The 21,294-nt window shown below is 35.6% G+C and overlaps 1 protein-coding gene and 1 long non-coding RNA gene across 2 annotated transcripts in view; both read right to left on the bottom strand.

The window, feature by feature from the left end:
• Positions 1-7,267: 7,267 nt before the first annotated feature.
• galr1a (galanin receptor 1a) lies at positions 7,268-9,232 on the bottom strand. The gene is made up of 3 exons (XM_016497876.1): positions 8,573-9,232; positions 7,828-7,893; positions 7,268-7,585 (listed from the first exon to the last, which is right to left on the bottom strand). Exons 1-3 carry the CDS (start codon positions 9,230-9,232, stop codon positions 7,268-7,270), a joined length of 1,044 nt encoding a protein of 347 aa, XP_016353362.1.
• An 8,638-nt stretch (positions 9,233-17,870) lies between these two features.
• LOC107696990 (uncharacterized) overlaps positions 17,871-21,294 on the bottom strand; it is a 16,089-nt gene continuing 12,665 nt past the window's right edge. The window contains exon 3 of the long non-coding RNA XR_001635146.1: positions 17,871-17,933. This is a non-coding gene — a long non-coding RNA (uncharacterized LOC107696990). The remainder of the gene's footprint in view (positions 17,934-21,294) is intronic.

Raw genomic sequence — 21,294 nt, 5'->3', positions numbered from 1 at the left:
CGATAGGAAATAAAAAAAATATCTTCATGGAACATGATCTTTACTTAATATCCTAATGTTTTTGGCATAAAAGAAAAATCTATAATTTTCACCCATACAATGTATTTTTGGCTATTGCTACAAATATACCCCAGCGACTTAAGACTGGTTTTGTGGTCCAGGGTCACATATAATGAGAACTGACCCTGAAAACCTGCACTCTACATACTATTTATAACTAATATTCAAATAAAAATCAGTATTTCTTTGAACAGCTTGAGAAGAAACACTTGACAGCTTTTTTGCGCAATATATAGACCTATATTTTTCACATTCAGCCTGATGCGGAGTCTATTCACTCTTCCGTACTGAAGGAACGATTGGGTGGTAATCTATTGTTAAACAGCATTTAATGTGAGAGATGAAAATGTCAGGCTCACACAAGCAATCAATTCATATCTCATTAGTGCATATTATTTATGACAGCGGTAATGACCGGGGAACAGCTCCCAGGAGAATAACACAGACCTCAGCCGTCAGGGCGAATAATGACAAATGCTGCGGTATTATACGACTACAGAGTCCAATACTGAGGGCTAGCGTGGATTATTATTGATTGTCATGGGTTCTTTAAGAGATGTATGGCCATCAGCTCACTGCGGGGGAGGAAGAGGAAGAGAGACAAAGTGGAACAACAGCAGCATGATCTCTCTCGACCTTTATGTGCACTTATACAATTCTAAAATGGTTAGTCAGATGCTGATTGGTCACTAATGCCATATTAATATCCGCTGTATATCTATGATGCAGTTCAGAATATCACTGTGAACACACATAGATTATTAATGTTTTTGTTGCATAGCAGCATTCAGACCAAGGGGTTGAGGTTTTGCTGGTTAGTGTGGCCCTGTTAGTCTCAGCTTTTAGATTATTTTTTTGGATGGCTCTTAAAAGCGTGTAATGGATCATATTGACGTCACAGCTTTGGAAAGTTACTATAAGGGCTTAGGACTGTGTGCGTTTTTAAGGTGCCACCTTAGTCATTAGTCACATGGCATTTACAGCTCAGATGATAGGCTCAAAACTTGTACTCTGCATCAAAATCCAAACCCTGAAGCAATTCCATTGGCCTACATAATGTCTCTTATTTGGCAGCATATTACAAAACCTACAGTATTGCTAGTTAATGTTGACCTAACAATCAAAATAAGAAAAAAATAAATTTCTGTCTTTTTAAATATTTTATATTTACTTTTTTTTTTTTTAAATATAACATCATTTGTGTATGCTCTTTACAAAATTATATATTGCGTAAACCTTGAAAGGTGAGTGATTAACATTTATTTAGTTGTCAATAAGCTCTTTCCTATGAGTGCCTTGAAGCACGGAATTAATAACTCGAAAAATCACTGCAAAATCATTCATTACCCACAAGATAGACCCTACTTGTTTTCCTAAGACACACCCCTATGTGCTTAATTTTTTTCCAACACTTTTTATATATGTACTGTACATGACCTCGTTATGTAAGGGATTATAGTGACCTAATAGCAGAAAGGGTGACACTTAATAATGCTTTAATGAAATACTGTGATTTTTTTATTTATTGTAAAATAGGCTAAACGTCTTGTTAATGCATTATGGTTAAGCGGGTGCTATACTGTTAAGTAAATATATTTACATGATATATATTTAATGAGTTCATTGTATATTTAGTAGCAGACACTCCTCTGCGCAACGCCCTTTATCTCACAATATATATTTGTGCGTAATTCCTTAATTATAAACAAATAGTTCTGACACGATTCTAATTGGACTAGCCGCATTCGAAGCCATTATAAAATATCCCAAATAGCCAAATATCCCTAATTCCGCGAATGCAAGTAAGAATTAAATTATAAGTATGATTAATTTAATGCGCCGGATTGCCACGTTGATTAACAACCAACTTACAGTTAGGCTATATTTGGAAAAAATTTTTATTCTTATTCTTATTCTTATTCTTATTCTTATTCTTATTATTAATAATAATAAAAGTTGCCATTTACTAAATTTTTTTTACCATAATGCTGTTACCATAACAGCTTCCTCTCGAGGCTTTATGTTGCTGATAAAACATTGATATGTTGCTGGGGACGTATTGTGTTTTGAGTTAAAAAATGGAGGAGGGAATTCTGTTACAATTTGAAGAGTACTTTTTTTATATGAGTGCTGTGTTTTATTATTAGCATTTTAGATGAGTCTGTAGTTTATTTGGTGGGAAACGACTCTAGTGACACTGAAGTGACACGAGTGAATCTCTAGAGGGGTTTTTACATAATGTGAAGCGCAAGTTTTGGAATGCTGTGCAAGTCTGACCTCTGCTGGTAAAACATAATATAGCAAATGTTTGTTACGAGATTATTTTTTGTGCTTTGAGAATTTATGTAAATTAGTTTTGTAAATGATTTTAAAACAGAATAAATAGGCCTATATATTTAAATAAAAATCATGTTCGAACTAATTTGAAGTTTTCCTCTATAATTTATTTATGAATAAATGAGCCAGAAAAAGCCAGACGTCTCATGCTGTTTACAACTGCTTTTCCAATCAGATAAAACCTAATTCATGTTTATTACAGCAAAATTCAGCAATTCAAGGCTAGAAATACATTTGATTTAAAATTTAATTCGCTGTAAATCATTTTATAAAATGATATGTGATGAAATATTTTGGGAACAAAAAAGAATGCAAATGACGTTCATATGTGCACTCTCACATTATTCTATTGCCCTACACCAACCCTACCCCTAAACCTACCCATCACAGGAAACTTTCTGCATTTTTAGATTTTCAAAAAGCTTCATTCTGTATGATTTATAGGCTTTTGTACCCGTGGGGACCACAATTTAGGTCCCCACCGTGACACGAGTCCCCATGAGTCTGTGTGTAGTCAGGTTTAAGTCCCCACCAGGATATATAAACCAGTACACACACACACGCACACACACACACACACACACACACACACATGCATCAATCAAAATGGATCCCTCACAAGAGGCCCTGGGGTGAGAAGAGAAAAATAGCCCTTTTTTTGGCAAATCCTTTTGTAATCTTACTGCATCATTTACAGTGTGCTCTGACCCAGTGATTTTTTTTTTCATAATGGTTTTATATGAGGGCATGTAATAACCTAACCTTAAAATTCAAAAGCTGTTCTTTATTTCTGTATGTATTGTGTATATGCAAATTTTGTATCTCTGAAAAAAAAAAATGATGTAGAAGCAATACAAAGAAATGGCAAGTAACACATTAAATTAAATGTGAAAGTATTAAAACGGAAATAGTATTTTCTTGTAAAATGTACTCCAATTATCTGTTTTATTTACAACTTATACTACAGTAAAGTATTTGTCAGAAGTTACTACTGTATATGGGTAACAGAAGTTATAGATCATAAATGACAGAATATATAATGTAACTGTTAATATCACAAACTCATCTCCTATATGAATTGCAGATTTGAAAAAAAAAAAAAAGAAGCAATTTTTCCATTGTGTAATGTTTCCTTTTTTTGCTGTAAAGTCTCAAGACCTATTGGATGGAAGCTTCCAGAAGCAAGTGTTTTCGTAGATCACGGTGACCTATCTCGCACACACATACACACACACACATGTACCAGTGATGTAGAATTACAACTCCTGTTGCTCACTCTTAAGTCTGAGACTGCAGGACTCACTCAGGTACTGCACTGTCTCCATGACGACCAAAAGCAGGATACTTTAAGACAAAAACTCTTCTTTGCAGCACATGAAAGAACTTTACTCGTCTCACACATCACACAAAAACAAAACCACATTACAAAATACAGTTGTAGATATATAAATTTCACTGCAAATCTGCAATATTGCACATTTAGAACCCTAACTCCCCTCCATTCTGAGAGTTGAGAGATCGTGATGCTGCTGCCTCACGTGACCTTCTTTATTCCATTATCAGTAATTCGGGTACATTTGCCACAAAGGTAATCTCGTCAAGTCTCTCGCTGAAGTGATAAGATAAACATAGCCTCTTTTCGTGACCCTGGGAGAGTGTATTATCTTATGATTGGATTTTTTTTACTTCAATTTGCACTAAATGTACCGCATATAAATTGAGCTTCTGCATTTCCATCAAAGTTAAGGACACTTATGAATTTTATCCTAATAATAAATTCCAATTAATAAACTTCAAGTGGTTGGTTTGCTGAAAGAGGCATGTTATGCAGGTGGCTGGGGATTTGATATAAAGACTATGTCATACTGGCTGATTTAATGAGTTATTTCAAAATAATCTTTTTTTGAATATGCATATACATTGTTTTGATCATGATACACATAATAATCCAAATTACTGAATGATGCATGATGTTCTTATACTTCTGATATGATACTAATGCACAAAATATGGGTGATTTTCAAAAGCAGCATTTTCAGATTTTTTTATATGTATATATATATATATATATATATAAAAAATCGTTTTTATCGTTTTGTTAACTTTGTGGTTTATTATTTTGAGTTGTTTGGGAGGCGGTAACACACACATCCCTCTCACAATATATTGCTTTACAGATCTATCACTTTTGCCGCTCAGAAATATTCACGCTCCGCTCACACTGCATGCGTACCGCGCTCGAGCCCAAGTGAACCGTGCTCTGGCCAACCTCTTCCAACCGAGCCAGGGCCAGTGTTCTGATGATTTGTGCTACCCGCTCAGATTGTGCTACCAGCATCTTATTCATGTGGTTTGAGGCTTTTTTAATGTCCATACCTACCTATCTGATAGGTAGCATGTTTCGTCGGTACACCGGCTAAACGAACCGCGGCACGGAGCAATCACAATAGTCAAACAAACCGGGCTTTGGGGGTCAGATGCGCTCGGGCACGGTTAAGATTGCCTAGTGTGAGTACACCATTATTCTCACGCATCCCGTACACACGAGTCTCTACCCGCCCGCACCTGCACTCACCCATCTAGTGTTGTCCCGCGCCGCACTCTGTTGCGTTGGGTCCCCGCGATAGTGCAGGTCTCTACTCGGAAGGTGCCTGTTATAATGTTATGATCAAGGCTCTGGACTCTGAGCATAACTTGTTTTTCTATAACAAACTATAAAATATTTTCTGTAAAAACCGTTAATGATATATATATATATATATATATATATTATAATTATATGTGACCACCCTGCATAGTTTGCATCATAACATATGTTTATATGTATATATTGTATATATTTTAATGTGTTATAATGAGTTTGCACTGGAGAGTCCAGCCGCATTTTCCGAATTCCGGGTGACATTTGAGAGAGTAGAGTTACCGTGACAACTGCAGCTCATCCTCAGACAACAAAGAGGACCGCTTGGGCAATTCTCCCCCATTCCACCCGCACCTGCACTCGCCCATCAAGTGTTTTCCCGCGCCACACTCTGCTGCGTTGGGTTCCGCGATCGGGCAGGTCTCTACTTGGAAGGTGCCTGTTATAATGTTATGATCAAGGCTCTGGACTCTGAGCATAACTTGTTTTTCTATAACAAACTATAAAATATTTTCTGTAAAAACCGTTAATGCCCTGGCCTTGGCAAATAGCTTTGGTTTTATGTTTAATTTAATTACATTAATGTTATAAGTTGAGATTTACAAGAAATATTTCAACTGCTACTATGTAGAGGAATAATGCTGTAAAAAATTACCTTATTTGTTTAAAGTGTTTGCAAATCAAATGTTATTGCACTTTTGTACCTTTACAAGTGTGAAGTGAAACGATATGGACTGGTTTAGGACTTTGAGTGTATTGATCTTATTTCCACCCTGCATAGTTTGGATCATAAAAGTATTAAATTGTTTATATATTTTTTGTTTTAATGTGTTATAATGAGTTTGCACTGGACAGTCCAGCTGCATTTTCCGAATTCCGGGTGACAGAGCAGTTGTTACCGTGACAACTGCAGCATCCTCAGACAGCAAAGAGGACCGCTTGGGCAACCACTAACTCTTGTCTCTCTCATTTATTGCTAAGGTTAGTTAAATGTATCACATTTTAATGTCAAGCTACAGTTTACATGATTTAATGTTTAAATAATTTGTTTCAGTTCAATTTGCATTTGTATACGTTGAAAGGCTCAAGAAAATGTAATTTTTTTTAGATTATTTTCCCTAAAGGAAATGAAAAAACAGATCCCATGTTGATAATGTCACATAATAAGCCACATTGTTGACATGGGACATGCATATGAAAAGCATTTGTCATAATGCAAGAAAATAATTATAATAATTATAATGCTAAACAAGCATTTGGACATTGAAAGTCTATAACATGACTCAAGATAACAGTGATTACATTTCAGATTATTTTCCCTGAAGGAAAAAAAAAACACATACCCCATGTACTCACTATCTTTACCTCTTACCATCTCTAAAAGCATTTGTCATAATGCAAGAAAATAATTATAATAATTATAATGCTAAACAAGCATTTGGACATTGAAAGTCTATAACATGACTCAAGATAACAGTGATTACATTTCAGATTATTTTCCCTGAAGGAAAAAAAAAACACATACCCCATGTACTCACTATCTTTACCTCTTACCATCTCCTTTTTTCCCCCCCCCCTTTTTTTTTTTTTTTTTTTTTTTTTTTGATTGCACATATTTACAGGCCATACATCACTACGGCTTCACAGCAAGTGCTAAGTAAGGTTTAGATTGCGCTCCAAGGAAATGCATCATCGTGAGTAAGCACACAGCAAATGCTTTTTTAACATGTCAAAAGCACTTAAAAAGGCAGCCATCCAAACCTCCAAGCATATCCACCTTTTTCTTGCCATAAAAATGGGTGCGGCCATTTGTAAATTCTATGGGTCTAGCTTTCGGTCTCATCCGCGTCCAGCTATTTTAGCTGTACAAAACAGTTAGTTTTTGCTGCTTGACATTGCAAATTGGTGTGTCTTACCATATTATTTTAATGTATTATCTTAATTATGAACACACTGGTTTGTAGTACAAACAGTTTTACCGTTTACTGCACATTGTTATTCTTGTCATTATTTACCTATAGTGGTTAATGATCCGGAAGTCTCGCCCATAGGCTTACTTCCGCGTTGAAGAAAAAGGTGGATAACCGATTCAAATATCTAGCCATGTTAAATTTAAATCAATACCTATCTAACTTCTTGCCTTCTCCCAGGCTTAAAAACTCAACCTTAGCTCATTTGTAAGCATTTGTAAGCCATCATAAATTGTGACAAACACAACAGCTGCAGGAATTACACAGTGGTGCAGTTGGTGGATGGTGCTGCTTCTGTTTTGCTCTTCATCTCTCTGGCCTCATTTGTAGGGCACTCAGAAGCCACCTGACAGCGGAACACCTGCTTATACGCCTGCCTGAAGTTCTCTGAGAGGAACGCATAGATAACAGGATTAACAGATGAGTTGCTGTAGGCCAGACAGTGAGCCGCAACACGGAGCACGAAGGACGCCTGGTTCAGGGGGAAGGAGCCAAACTCGACCCACAGGTGCACCATGTGATGAGGCAGCCAGGACAGGCAGAAGACCACCACAACCACCAGAACTGTCTGAGCAGTCTGACAAGAGAAATGGAGAGAGACATTTTTGCTGGGTTTTTAACAACATGGTCAACAATTAACATAAATATGTGTGGTCAGTGTAAATAATAATATAATGTAATACATATATAATATGAATGATTATATATTACCCTATAAAACATAATAAATATAAAGTATACTAAATGTAAAGTAATAAATATTAATTAAAAAAGGACATTTTAATATTTGGGAAAAAAAGCCCACCTGATATTTCTTACCTTCTTTTTTGATGCCTCAGACTTTTTGGAGACATTTCTTAACTTTTTATGCAAATGATTCAGGACCTAAAGACACATTGGTATATAATAATTTGAAATGAAAATATGAGAAATGTTCCTTGGTATATGATTTGACACACACTTCTTGTCTGGATATAGGTTATAAAGTTATTGAAATATACAAAAAATAGTTGCAGATGAATTGAGTACACCTCTTTCTGTCATTTCTTGTTGTGATGCTTGATGTAAAAAATAGATCTTTTATTGTTATTTATTTATTTAAAAAACATCTTTTAAATATATTAATAATATATGAAGACATTTTGTCAGCCAGATCAAAGTCAGTGTGGTGTAACCAACAGCAAGATGCCATTTTGTTTTCAAGTGACAAGAAAAAAGTCATGAGTTGTTCAGGTCAAATGGAAAAACTTGTGGAAAACAAATGAACAAAAAAAAAAAGGGGGGGGGGTGCTTCTTTGTAAATTCTTAAATGTTTTCCTATGTCTACTTTTTCACATTTTACAGTTTAAAGATTATTAAACCAACATGAATACAAAGAGGATATATTTCTAAGAACTTGAGACGTGTTTTAAAGTAAGATTTATCGTTTTGATTTTGGGCATTCTTATTCGTCATTAGATTCTAAAACAAACCCATATTCCGTTTTGCATTAATAGAGATCATGATCAAGCCACATTAAATTCAAATACGCCTAATCAACCACAATTAAAGACGAGCCACTAACCTTGGCATAACAGAAAGATATCAGAATCAGCGGCAGCACGTATCCAAAGATAAAAGTGCACACCACGTAGATTTTCCTCTTGCTGTGATCTGGCCACACTTCCCAGCAAAACGTGCTGTTGTCCTCACTTTCCACGATGCCCTGGTAGTAGGCGACCGGTGTGGCCATGGCGAAAGAGAGCACCCATATGACCAGCACCCCGATCAATGCGTGCCTCCCAACTCGAATTGAAGAGGACTTTCTGCAGTGCACTATGGCGATATACCTGTCCACCGACATGGCTGATAAAGTGAAGATGCTCACCAACATGGACACGGTGAAAAAGTAGTGGATGAACTTGCAAATAAAGGCACCCAGGATCCATGTGGGCAGCATGTAAACTGTGGACTGAAAAGGGATGCAGAAGAGCAGATAGGAGAGATCTGCCACGCTGAGGTTGAGGATGAAGATGTTGGTGGTGCTTCGTTGCTGTCCAGGTTTGCGTTGAGCCAGAACAGTGATAACCAGAGAGTTTCCCAGGACGCCTAGAGTAAAAATGAGTCCAAAGATCAGAAGCGTGACGAAGTTGTCGGTGCCGATGCCAAATAAGGTTTTTTCAGGTACCTCTAAGTCTATGTTGCCCTCAGGTCTGTCTAAATCACTGCTGTTTTGGATGTTCATCTTCAACGTGAGCTTATTTTGACGCTTCGTCGTGAAAAGGTATTCTGCACTCAGTTTTCTTGGTTTATTGATTCTCCAGAAGAGAAGGTTTGGTTGAAAAATCCTTTAAAGTTTACTGGAGTCCAACAACGATGGGGTTTAAGTGCTCATTCACGCGCATCACAATATTTTCACATTTTCATAACAATCAAAAAAATGTAACAATTCTCAGAAATGAAATGTCTGATAATCCAGCTGCTTTCTCACACTGATGGCGCTTACAGATTCATGTTTTCACCCGCAGGAGCTCTTCTTGTGTTTGAGCTCGCGCTAGATGGAGAACAGCTGCCGCAATAAAATATTGCCTGTGTAGACGTGACTGAGACACCAATTTCCCAGCCTTACTCACCCCATCCTCTTACATTGACATGGGAAAAGCGCAGGCTCCATGATTCAAGAGTTTCCCCCTCTTTTCTCCACGGTTAGACCCCTTTCAACTCCCAGACATGTATTGTATACAGGTAATCAAAACTTAAAAGTTACATTGTAAGCGTTTTGTTGAGACTAATAATCAAAGGCTGTATATTATAAGCATGATATGTTCAAAAATCTAATTCAAAAAGCGTTTGTGAAGGGGTTGTCTAAGCTAAGGCAACCCTTACGAAAACTAACCATGGTTTTACTACAAATAAATCCCAACAATCATATAGTTAAACCATGGTAACCACAGATTAACCATGGTTTTGCTACAACTAACCATAGTTTAACCATGGTATTTGCAGTAAAACTGTGGTTATACAAATGGTAGTCAATACGCCAAAACCATGGTTACTTCACTTTTACTATAATAAAATTTTCTAAGGGAAAAGGTTGTGGGAAGGTCTTAAAAGTATGTTTTCTTTTTACATATAATAAATAGGTAAAACATAGCTTTAAAAGTAATGTTTACAATTAACGTTTTACTAATTGCACAACCTGCCTATATTTGACAAACTTATTGCAAGAACTGTCAATACATACTGAGGAAAAAAAAAAACACAATTTAGCCTATCAGTACCAGGATTTTAAATCTGCAGTTGTAAATGTATGTGCAGTAAGCAACTGTAGGTAATTTTATGTATTTTTGCGCCCCCTACAGTTAAGTGAGTGGAATTTACTGTCATAATTAGCTACAAGTCGATACAGTAGCTGTACAGTTGCGCTGCGTCCGAAATCGCGTACTGTTTGAGTACTATATTTGAATATGAATTTGCTTAATGACCGTTAGAAAAATTATCTATGTAGTATGAATATGGTAGCATGGATGAAATTCGGACATAGGCCTACTACTACATCAACCATGTTGTTACTGTCACGTGACCTGCAGCGTCAGTTGCGTCACTTCACTGCCATTCATAAATCCTCTCCCATGGCCTCATGGGATAGTAAAGTGTCCATGTGCACTTCAGAATCTCACCTGAAATAGTAGGTCATCCAGGTACTTTATGTCTACTGTTTTTTTAAATACTATGAATTTGTACATACTACTCTACTCTACCCTACTGTTTTTTGTTGTTGTTGTTGTTGTTGTTTTTTTGTTGCTGCATAGGCTAAATATAGTAGGGACGCATTTGATTTTGGATGCAGTTATGGATTTGTTGCCAGGATTAGTGGGATTTCATACCTGCTAATCAAGCATACATTTAGAACAGATGTTCAAAGTTCCTGTTTTTTCTCTCTCTCTCTCTCTTATCGTCATTTTATGCCCCCAAGTGCCCTGCAGCCTCCTGTTGAGAACCACTGATATTATGAGATTATGCATTTGAAAATCTCTCAAAAATTAAATAGTTTTATCACATCATTATGGCTCTCTTAGGGGTTATGCCCTTTCATTTCAAGCTTTTTGGCTCCTCATGACCAATTACCTAGGCACCACTATACAACATTTATTATTTAAGAAGCTTATTACTCATACAAATTGTCTCCCCTCTCATACTGAAAGGTTTTGTTTGACCTGTACTGCGCAACTACCAATATCCAAAGAGCAAACACAACTGCGCTGTCCTCAGGGAACCAGAGATGGTTAGTCATGTAAGATCGTTGAAGAGATAACCTCATCTCCAGCCTTCTCTTGGAGTACTGATGTGGCCCGGGAAACTATGACAACTGAATTTATAATGAAATTATTTTAGAAAAAAAAAAAACGTAACTTGAGAGCTTCCACGTATCGTATTTTTAATGAAAAATCATTGTTATGATAAACAACAATGGGGATGTGGCCTCACATGACCTGAAATAAAAGCTTGCAGTGCATCACCAGACAATGTGAGAACACCTGAGCATATTTCAAACATATGAGGCTAATGATTATGAGATAATACAACCAATACTTATCACTGCAGCTAAACCAACAACATGCCTGTTAGATCATGTACCCACTAAATTACTGAAAGAGTTGTTACCTGTAGCAGAAGAACTGCTTCTCAATATCATTAACTCGTCGTTGTCTTTAGGTCACGTCCCAAAACCATTCAAGCTGGCGGTTATTAAGCCTCTTATTAAGAAACCACAACTAGATCAGATAATGCCAACCCTGAAACAACATACAGAACTACCACATTTTGCTATAAGTTTGATTGCATCATATAATAATTGCTGTTAATAGTGTTCATTGTCTGTTTGATTACGTCTTTAATTGATTTTTCCGTACATTTCTGCCATATGTACATTAACTGACTGAATTGAAATACAAATCAGTGCAAGGAAGCTCAACAGAGCAAGAACCTCCAGAGAAATTTTAAGGAGTTTTGGATTTGAACGATAAAGCAAATCTGACTCTGACATGCTGTGATTGTTTTTATTGTTCTTCTCGGAAGGCCTGAACATCTCACAGACATGACATCCTCCAAAATGTTGGCTGTTTTGCTTCAGACGAAAAAAAAACAAAACATTTGATATATCTTACTTCAGTCACTCATTAATTTTCCTATACACACTGAATGGTTTTTAGGCTGCTCTTTACTGATTTAGATTGTTTTGGAGTCCTTCAGCCTTTTGTGTGCTGCCCCTGTGAGATCCTGAGGTACTGATGTTTCCATGGTGACCGGTTGCCTCTTCTCTAAGACCAAAACATTTTTTCTCTCACTGTGAGAGACCGTGTTGGAGCTGATCATGTTTTTCTGGGTCAGATGAATCAAACACAATGTGGTTAAGCTGCTCACAAAGATCATTACTCATCTAAGAATCCATTTTAATCATATGGTTATTAAAAGTGAGGAAAATTGTTACTTAGAAAGTGTCATCAGAGCTTTCAAAAAAGTAATGGTCAGCATATGCGTATAATGCTTGTTTCAGCACCATGGACAGAGGCAACAAACTCTGAGGCCTTCAACCAACGCATCCATTTGCTGTCAAGATACTTCTGATGGCTTTTAATTTGGGAGAGACAAAAGAAGTGACGATAATTATAAAATCTGCTGTCGTCATATTTTTGACAAGTCTGGCACAATGTGCCCTGAAGCATAAAGTTATTAGTCATTATCTCTCCATCGTTTCTGTAATAGCCAAATCTCCTCTTGATTATTGTAACAGATGGGTCCATGAAATACATAATTTTGATAGACACTCATTCAGAGTACCTGATTATAATAATGATTTGCAATGTCATTGATAGAGAAAGTGCAAACATCTGCTGCATGAAATTATTTATGAAAACTCATTCAAAACTCATCTGAATATTTCATTGTTGAAAATAGTGAACTGCAAAATCATATTTATTTCTATGCCTTTCATAGTTTGACACTGTTTGTTAACAAATTCACCAAAAGGCAGAAACGAGTCTGCTGCATAAAATTATTATTAAAAAACTCATTCAAAACTCATGTGAATATCTAACTGTTGAAAATTGAACTGCAAAATGTTATTTATTTCTGTTTTATATGCTATGCCTTTCATTGTTTGACACTGTGTTTAGCACTCCTAAATGAGACACAAGTCTGCTGCCTAAAATTATTTATGAAAAACTAATTTAAACCTCACCTGAATATTTCATTGTTGAAAATGCTATGCCTTTTATTATTTACCACTGTTTTTAGTAGAAATACTAGACATAAGTCTGCTGCATAATGTTTATTATTTATAAAAAAAAAAAACAATTTACACCTCACCTGAATATTTAATTGTTGAAAATGCTATGCCTTTTATTATTTACCACTGTTTTTAGTAGAAATACTAGACATAAGTCTGCTGCATAATGTTTATTATTTATAAAAAAAACAAAACAATTTACACCTCACCTGAATATATCATTATTGAAAATAATGAATTGCAACTAATATTTATTTCTGTTTTGTCTTTATTGGCTTATTTGGCAATGTTTTAGCAGAAATACTCCTAAACCAGACATAAGTGCTGAATAAAATTATTTATGAGGAAAAACATTGTTGAAAGAATATTTCATTGTTGAAAATACTGAACTGCAAATAATATTTATTTCTGTTCAATATACTATGCCTTTCATTCTTTGGCACAGTTTTTTTTTTTTTTTTTTACAGAAATACTCCTAAACGAGATGTACAAGTCTGCAGGATAAAATTATTTATGAAAAGCTCTGAATATTTCATTATAGAAAACTGTGAACTGTGAAATCTTATTTATGTTTTATATGCTATGCATTTCATTATTTGGTACAGTTTTTTTTCTCCTACATCAATTCAAACAGTGATTAAATGTGTGGGTTTTTTTTTTTTTTCAAATTGCTTTAAAATAAAAGTGAAATAATGTAATGTTTTCTGTTAAGGTGCTGCCACAGAAAATGAAATGCAACATTCCTGACAACTTATTTCCCTGCACTGAGTGATGCTGTTAATTCACCACCATCCTTACGCTTCCTCGTAAAGCAAAGTGATATTCTCAGAAATGAAATCGTGAATAGATCTGAAGTGAGAGGTTAGTGTCAATCTCAAATGTCTTCTCAAAGTCATTGCCCTCTCATGTGTCCTCTGAGGTAAGTACTCTGATATAGCCTCTTTTGTGAAGAATGCTGTATGACCTGTTGGAGGTTTTTACACAGGAGAGGACAGACATCAGCTCAGGAAACGGAGGGATGAGTGATTGTGGTGCTTCATTTGAACTGTGGATGGGGTAAGAGAGCATCATTATTCTCTCAAGACTCCAGTCAAGAAGAGTAGAAGCTCTAGTTCTGGACAACACCTACCCAAAGAGAGAGGAAGAAATGAAGAGAAACTAGAAAAAGAGGTCTATTGTGAATCTGTCAGTTCTTTTTAGAAAAGTACTTTACATTTATACTCAAATACTTAACACTTCAGAGATAATGAGTGCTTGCACATTTCATAATTGGTTAAATTCTTAGGTTAATGAATTTAGTGTTGGCTTGTTTGACCCAACATGTATTATTGTGTGAGCCTGAAGAGACCTTTGCACCCTAAAAATAGTAACTGTTCATGTGGAAAACAAACGGTTTGTGTGTACACAGCTCTGGCTGGCTCACTACAGTTGATGAATTTCAGTTGAAGCTCCTGCTCACTCTCTGTGAAGCACAGATAGAATCAATGGGACATTTTTTTAATCATGCAAAGTTTTGAAAATATTTTGGAATGGCCATGATTGGTTAACACTGAAATATGTACTGCCTGATGTACAAAAAGTATAAAATTGATTTTAAATTTGTGATTCTGGTTAATAAACTGAATCGCGTTGTTTGTATTCACCTACTTATTCAAAATCAAAATGCAAATGTGATTGTAATGTTTGCTACGCAAACCCCAAATGTAACTATGGTCTTCTGGCATTGCTCCAGTTGGAAGCTTGTTCAATCTTATTCTGAATCTTATTTAATCAGAACATTTCCATGTTAAGTATGCAAGGCTCGGCTATTATTATTATTGTAAGGTGTCCTTGTTACAGTGTAATTATACATTTAAGTACTGAGTAGTATTATTTAACTACATGTGCTTACTATATGGGTAGGGTTAGGATTAGGGTTTGTCCTAGGGTTACCTGCATGTAATTATGCATAATTTATTGTTATTATAATAGTAATTACATGCAACGTGTAACAAGAACACCTTAAAGTAAAGTGTTACCTAAGGCTCTTCTGATGCTTACATATTACTTGGTCCAATGTACTTATATGATAGACTGTTCTATAATATCTATAATATGAAAGACTAATAGTAGTCTAACAGAATTTTCTTTCATATGTTTCAATACAATTCTGCATATATTGTACAGACATACAGTATGTAGTACATTGATGCAGACTTGCAAAGGTAGTTCAGGGTCAGAAATGACGCTAATGAAGATGATTAGGCCCACTTAATTTGAATAAAATGCTTTTCCTTCATTCAGATGTTCTTTGATGAATCTGATGAATTCCATGGTAATGCAACCTAGATTCTCAGAATTCTTAGCACTTAGCGTATCCCTTTTTATTTAATTAGACTTAAGTATTACTGGTGCAGTTATGTTTGTCAGCTCTTTCTGATAAATTACTCTCTATACTGTTGCATGTTGCTAACAACACCAAAGCCAAGGGTTGTACTCAATGAATATGTATACATAAATGTATACTTCAATGCAGTTGGATGAAAACATCCACAAAATACATAGATGTAAATGTAATTTGAAAGAGCCTACTATAATGGATTACTCTAGTCTACACACATTGTTTATTCAGAATTTTAACTTTTCCGTTTTAATTTTTCCTTTAAGGCTGTGATAAAGAGCTCTAAGCAAGCACTGATATCTGGCAAATGTTTCTTTACGGCATGAATGAGGAGTTAGTAGATCTTTCTGTTTTCCTTTATGAACTATAATTGGTCAAATCAATTTGTAATATTTTTGTGCAGTAGATCTTGAGTACAGTGTGAAAATCAGTGATTATTTATGACGATGTATTTCTGATGATTTTAATCATTTAACTTTCTATTGTTTTACATTTAAAAAATGTATTTGAAGTAGATACTGGTGATTGTTCATTTAAACTGCTTGTTTGAATAGTGATAAACATGGAATCCTATGTAATTCATGTTCGAATTAAGAGGTACAGTATATTATGTAGTGTATTGGTGGATGTGATGTGTATATATCTATGTTGTATACATGGAAATTATCCAGTGTTTATATGGTAACCAGGGCAGGACTTAGGGGGGGCAGGGGGCCCTGGGCTTGAGTTTATGTTTGGGTCCTATACCTACACTACAAATGCCCTCAAATAGAACATCATTATGGAGTAACACAAAATACACAAACATATGCTTTGAGGTTCATAAATAGTACAATTAATTTGCAACGTCTAGGTATATATTCATTATAATATAATAAACAGGATGTGTTCTCTCAGTTGAGAGATCAAAACCCTGAAATAACTTTGAGCAAAAAAAAAAAAGAAAAAAAAAAAGAGAAAGCCAGAGATGTTGGCTTAGTATTATAAAAGTTATTGTCATATCTGTGTCCTCTTATGTCAGGTTCTTATTTAATCAATAAATTCCATCGAATAAAAAGAGATGCTGGCTATTAACAATCAAATTAAATCACTATCAACAAAATTCATAGATGGATTGTGCATAAATGTTAAGTTTAAATATAACATTTTAATGTAGAAATATTAAATGATTGCAAAAATGAAATAAGCTACTTTTTTAAATAGTGAGTTGAATCAACAGATTCGTTTAAAAAGCTGATTCATTTAACTTTGCAAACGACTGATTGAATCATTTGCTGGTCCGTGTAACACTGAGGAACAAAACACTGTTTTTCGGAGACGCAGCGGTTCTGCTGTTTGTTCTATTTTCTTTCAGACGGAGCGAAACGGAATTTTGTGTCTGAAAGTTACTCTGTAAGTTGTTGTTTATTGTATATTTGCGATCGTGCAGATATTCGAAGAAAAAAAAACAAAAAAAACGGGACTCTTGTTTGTGTGATAGGCTAAGTCCTAGGCATAGCTATGGTATAAAAACAGAAACTCATTAAATTGCTATTTTTTATTTAAAATTATTTTGATGACATTTCTTCCCCACTATGTGTAATGGCAGTAAGACGAGAGAGAGCGCTCAAAACTCATCAGATGATCGCATAATTTAGTGGAACATTATAGTAATATAGAATCATCCTCTGTAAAGAAATGAGGTGTGAACTTTGAGAATAAATTTGAGAATTTATCATTATCTTTCTATGTTAGCTGTTTAAAGTAGCCATGTGATAACAAACCAATCGGTGCAGACACGATTCAATACGTGTGTCCTTCCATGTGAAATAATCATAAATACCAGTTTATGCTGTTTGATTGTGGCCTCGAAGGTCGTAGTTGTAAGCTGTAGCCCCGGCTGGCCCGTTCAGATCTTGCGTGCATGCGCAGTGGAAATGTGGCTAATCATTTCTGAAATCTGACTGGCATATAACGAACAAATCAAACAAACAAACGTAAAAGGGCAAAGGCGGGGCCCCCTACAAGGCGGGGCCCATGGGCTGCAGCCCACTCAAGCCCAATGGTAAGTCCGGCCATGATGGTGTAACACGTGTATTTTTAGGAATTGAACACTGGTTGATGAATGATGACGTCAATATAATGAACAATTTAAAAAGTGGGTGGAGGGATGGAATTGTTAAACACTGAAGAAGGCCTTGAGCTGAAACATTTGTGATTTTTCCCTATTGGTGATAAATCTATAATAAAATGTAAAAAGAAGACTGTTTTTGCGAGTGCGGATCATGGCTTCATATACTAAATGTTTCTTTATTACCATACTTACTAGCCTATTACAGTTGACAAATTATGGAGGACCAATTTAAAAAAAATGTAGGCCTGCATTCCATATTACAAGCTTAAATGGCTACACAATGTAAAGTTATGAGAGTGATATCATGATAACCATATTTTAATGCAGGTAGGGATCACCGTTTACAGTTCCCTGTGTGTTAAAGGGTGTTCACGCTGACTGCGAAATGAAGCCATGCATTTTCAACTCCAGTTGGCAATTTTCCTTGTGCTGAACAGCAGAGTTCACTGAATGCAAATAAGTCCCTGCACGAAGAAGTGTCTACAATGGGAATGTGTAATGTTGGGTCACGTGATACAGTTGGATACCGTGGCAGAATACGAAAGGCTAGGCTAATAGAAAAAAAACGGTGCAGAAGATGCCCTTTACAGGTATGTGATGTGAAATCGTTGCATTCAAAAATAAATAAATAAATAAAACAATGAGGTAGGCCTATGTATTATTGTTTGATTAAAGCTGAAGTCCGTAACTTGTTTTGGTTAAAAATGATCCGAAATAAATTTTTGAGCAAGTACATAACCAGTCAGTGTTCAAAACTATCGTCTTACTTTAGCCCGATTCACAGCGGTAAACTTATAATAATGTTTTCTAATTTGAGTGGTACTGGTAGGTTTTCGCGGGAATTTCGAGCATCCCGCCGCGTCGTTACGTCAGGTCTGTAAACATAAAGAAGTTGTCCCGGCTAGTAGGCTATATCGCAAGTAAGGATTCTGCAGGTGGCGGATTGTTTATAGCCTTTTCTCACAGCAGCTAGGATAATTAAACTTAATAAATAATTAATAATAATTTAAGAATTAATAATTAAATCATTTTGATGGTGGATTGTAATCCGGAAAGGATTATGTGTTTATGAAACACATGTAAGTGACTGAAATTAGATTATATTCTGTTTAAATGTGCATCTCATTACAGATAGCCTACGTGGGATTACAAGTTTTGTATTTTGAAGAGAACCAGTTCTAAGATGAATAATTAGCTTTTTGGTTTAAAATAATTTCTTTATATTAAATTCGAATGGTATGACTAGAGATTAGACTGTACAGAAATTGAAATCTACATGTAATGCTAATACACACTACATACATGTAGTCACACAATGCCGATGTTATTAGCATTAACAATTTGAGAACAAAGTATAACAATAATAATAATTTGCACGGTTTGATGTGATATGAACTAACCAATCATTAGATTTAATCACTGCTGGTAGCGCGATTTATTGTAATGTTTTTTTTCCTCAGTTGGTAAGAACAAAATTGGCAGACTTGTTACTTGTTCAGATGACAATATCTGGTGAAAATTCTTATTTGGGCCATACTTCCAAGACGTAGGCTAGAATCTATGATTCCAAAGTACAGTATCCACTCTGATGCGGTGACTGACAGCCACACATACCCCTCAAAACATTAGATTGATCCATGCTGAGGAGCTGTGCCGACGCACAACCCACGTAAAGAAAATAATTCCGCAAATAACTGCAATTGCAGGTTTCAAACAAAGATAGAGATAGAGACAAAGAGGCTTATGGACTGAAACTTATGGACTGCAGCTTTAAATTGGCTTCTGTTTACATTATGCAAGATGTGAACTATAATGGTAACTACAGCTATAATGTAATAATCGTCCTAAGTCTAGAGAAGTTCACACCACAACTATAACAATAACGACAGAGAAACAGTATCATTGAAATAGCTTTCAGAACGATTTTTTGTAGGCCACTGAACGATAAAAAACAGCATCAGACGAACAAACTTTTAATAAGCAACGTTGTCATGCTTTTGGTGTGGACACTAATAGTTATTTTTATAGCTATCGCTCTTGGTGTGAATGGGCCTTTGCTTGTTTATTTAGTTCGATTTTGTGTGGATTGATGCCCCTTTCCACATCAGAGTAAAAAAGTAGGCCTATGTATAATAAAAAACGTAATATCTCACGATGTGACTTTATATCTCACTATTTAAACTTAATGACTTACAGTTGTGACAATTTTTCTGACAACTGCAACTTCTATATTCATAACAATTACTTATATAATGAAAACCTTATCCTTTCGGGAGTGAATTCAGTTTAGAACCAAACATTTTGTATGTAGAATGAGATTATGCATGGTAAAAGTTTAATGCCTCTTTTTAGTTGTAGTGAATATGTGTTTGGCCAGTGCGTACCTTCTGCTTTGTCTAACCAAAAACAATTAAAGGAACAATAAGAGAAGTGCTCTACATATAGATAAAATAAAAAAATATATATATAAAAATTCAAGGGTTTCTGAGTCAGAATACAGAATAACAACTGCGAAGAACAAACTAGCATGAATTACACTACAAAGACTTCATTGTGCGTTCGGACTGTGGCAGCACTCAGGGACAGGGCTCCTCCATTAAAGCTTTGATTCTGTAACTCAACACTCTTATGTCCTGTATACATCCTATAGACAAACTCTTATGTCGTGCCATATGTCACACTGCCTGCCAGTCATGTGTCGTTGATTTCTACCAAAGGATCCCTGATCCTTCATCAATGTGGTCACCGGAAAGTGTTGATATCACACATGTCCGCTGGTAACCACGACCACCTCCCTCCTGCATCTCAGTGCTCAGGTCATTGGAGTCATGAAGAATAGCCATTGTGAATGCTTAACAGCGTTAATGAGAGATTACAGGCTTTTTGGAAATATATTTGATTAATTATTTACTTGGAATCTCAATCAAGCTTCATTTTTAATGAAACAAAAGCTTTTCTGGAATTTAAATATTTTTGGTGATGTTATTATTGTGTACTGATATGCTAATTCAGTACAATAAACGAATTCAATCAACTTTTTTTGGATAGGCTTTGAATAGTCGTAACATAAATTCAGTAATCCACCGACAACAACAAACCAGCACTTCCCTATGCACTTTGTCCTTGGTATATCTGATCTCAGTGTGCCGGAGGCCTGTCCTAATTGTTCCTTCTGGTGGGTAAACAAGGCGATGCTAATGCCTCAGTGATGGGCCGCCAATGATTCCATCAACTCTTGGCATCCTCTCTCAATGCTGGACATAAGCATAATGCTGCCATTTGTTTTATGTCACAACAATATCATGCCCTCACTTGGCACTGCCATGCATGGGCAAAAACTCACAGAAATGTTCACTTTGCGACAAAGAGTACAGAGAGGTCTGAAATTTAATGGAGTTCCCATTTTTGTTCATGAACTAGGATATTGATGCACATTATGCAGTGGGGATTGGGATTCTAATTTAAATCTGAAATAATCAGAAATGTTAGAACTTTTAGAAAGTTTGGACAAAGAAACATTACTGT

The sequence above is a fragment of the Sinocyclocheilus anshuiensis genome, unplaced genomic scaffold (genome assembly GCF_001515605.1).
Source record: "Sinocyclocheilus anshuiensis isolate Anshui unplaced genomic scaffold, SAMN03320099.WGS_v1.1 scaffold1038, whole genome shotgun sequence".
Lineage (NCBI taxonomy): Eukaryota > Metazoa > Chordata > Actinopteri > Cypriniformes > Cyprinidae > Sinocyclocheilus > Sinocyclocheilus anshuiensis.
Note: the sequence above shows the minus strand (reverse complement) of the source record. Positions and strands in the feature narration are given on the sequence as shown.

What these genes read in the sequence shown, in the direction of transcription:
- galr1a (XM_016497876.1), bottom strand. Translation starts at nt 9,232, where the DNA reads ATGAACATCCAAAACAGCAGTGATTTAGACAGACCTGAGGGCAACATA. An exon ending in TATCTTTCTGTTATGCCAAG is followed by an intron (nt 7,894 to 8,572) that starts GTTAGTGGCTCG and finishes ATGTGTCTTTAG; the next exon opens with GTCCTGAATCATTTGCATAA. An exon ending in CTGAGGCATCAAAAAAGAAG is followed by an intron (nt 7,586 to 7,827) that starts GTAAGAAATATC and finishes TTCTCTTGTCAG; the next exon opens with ACTGCTCAGACAGTTCTGGT.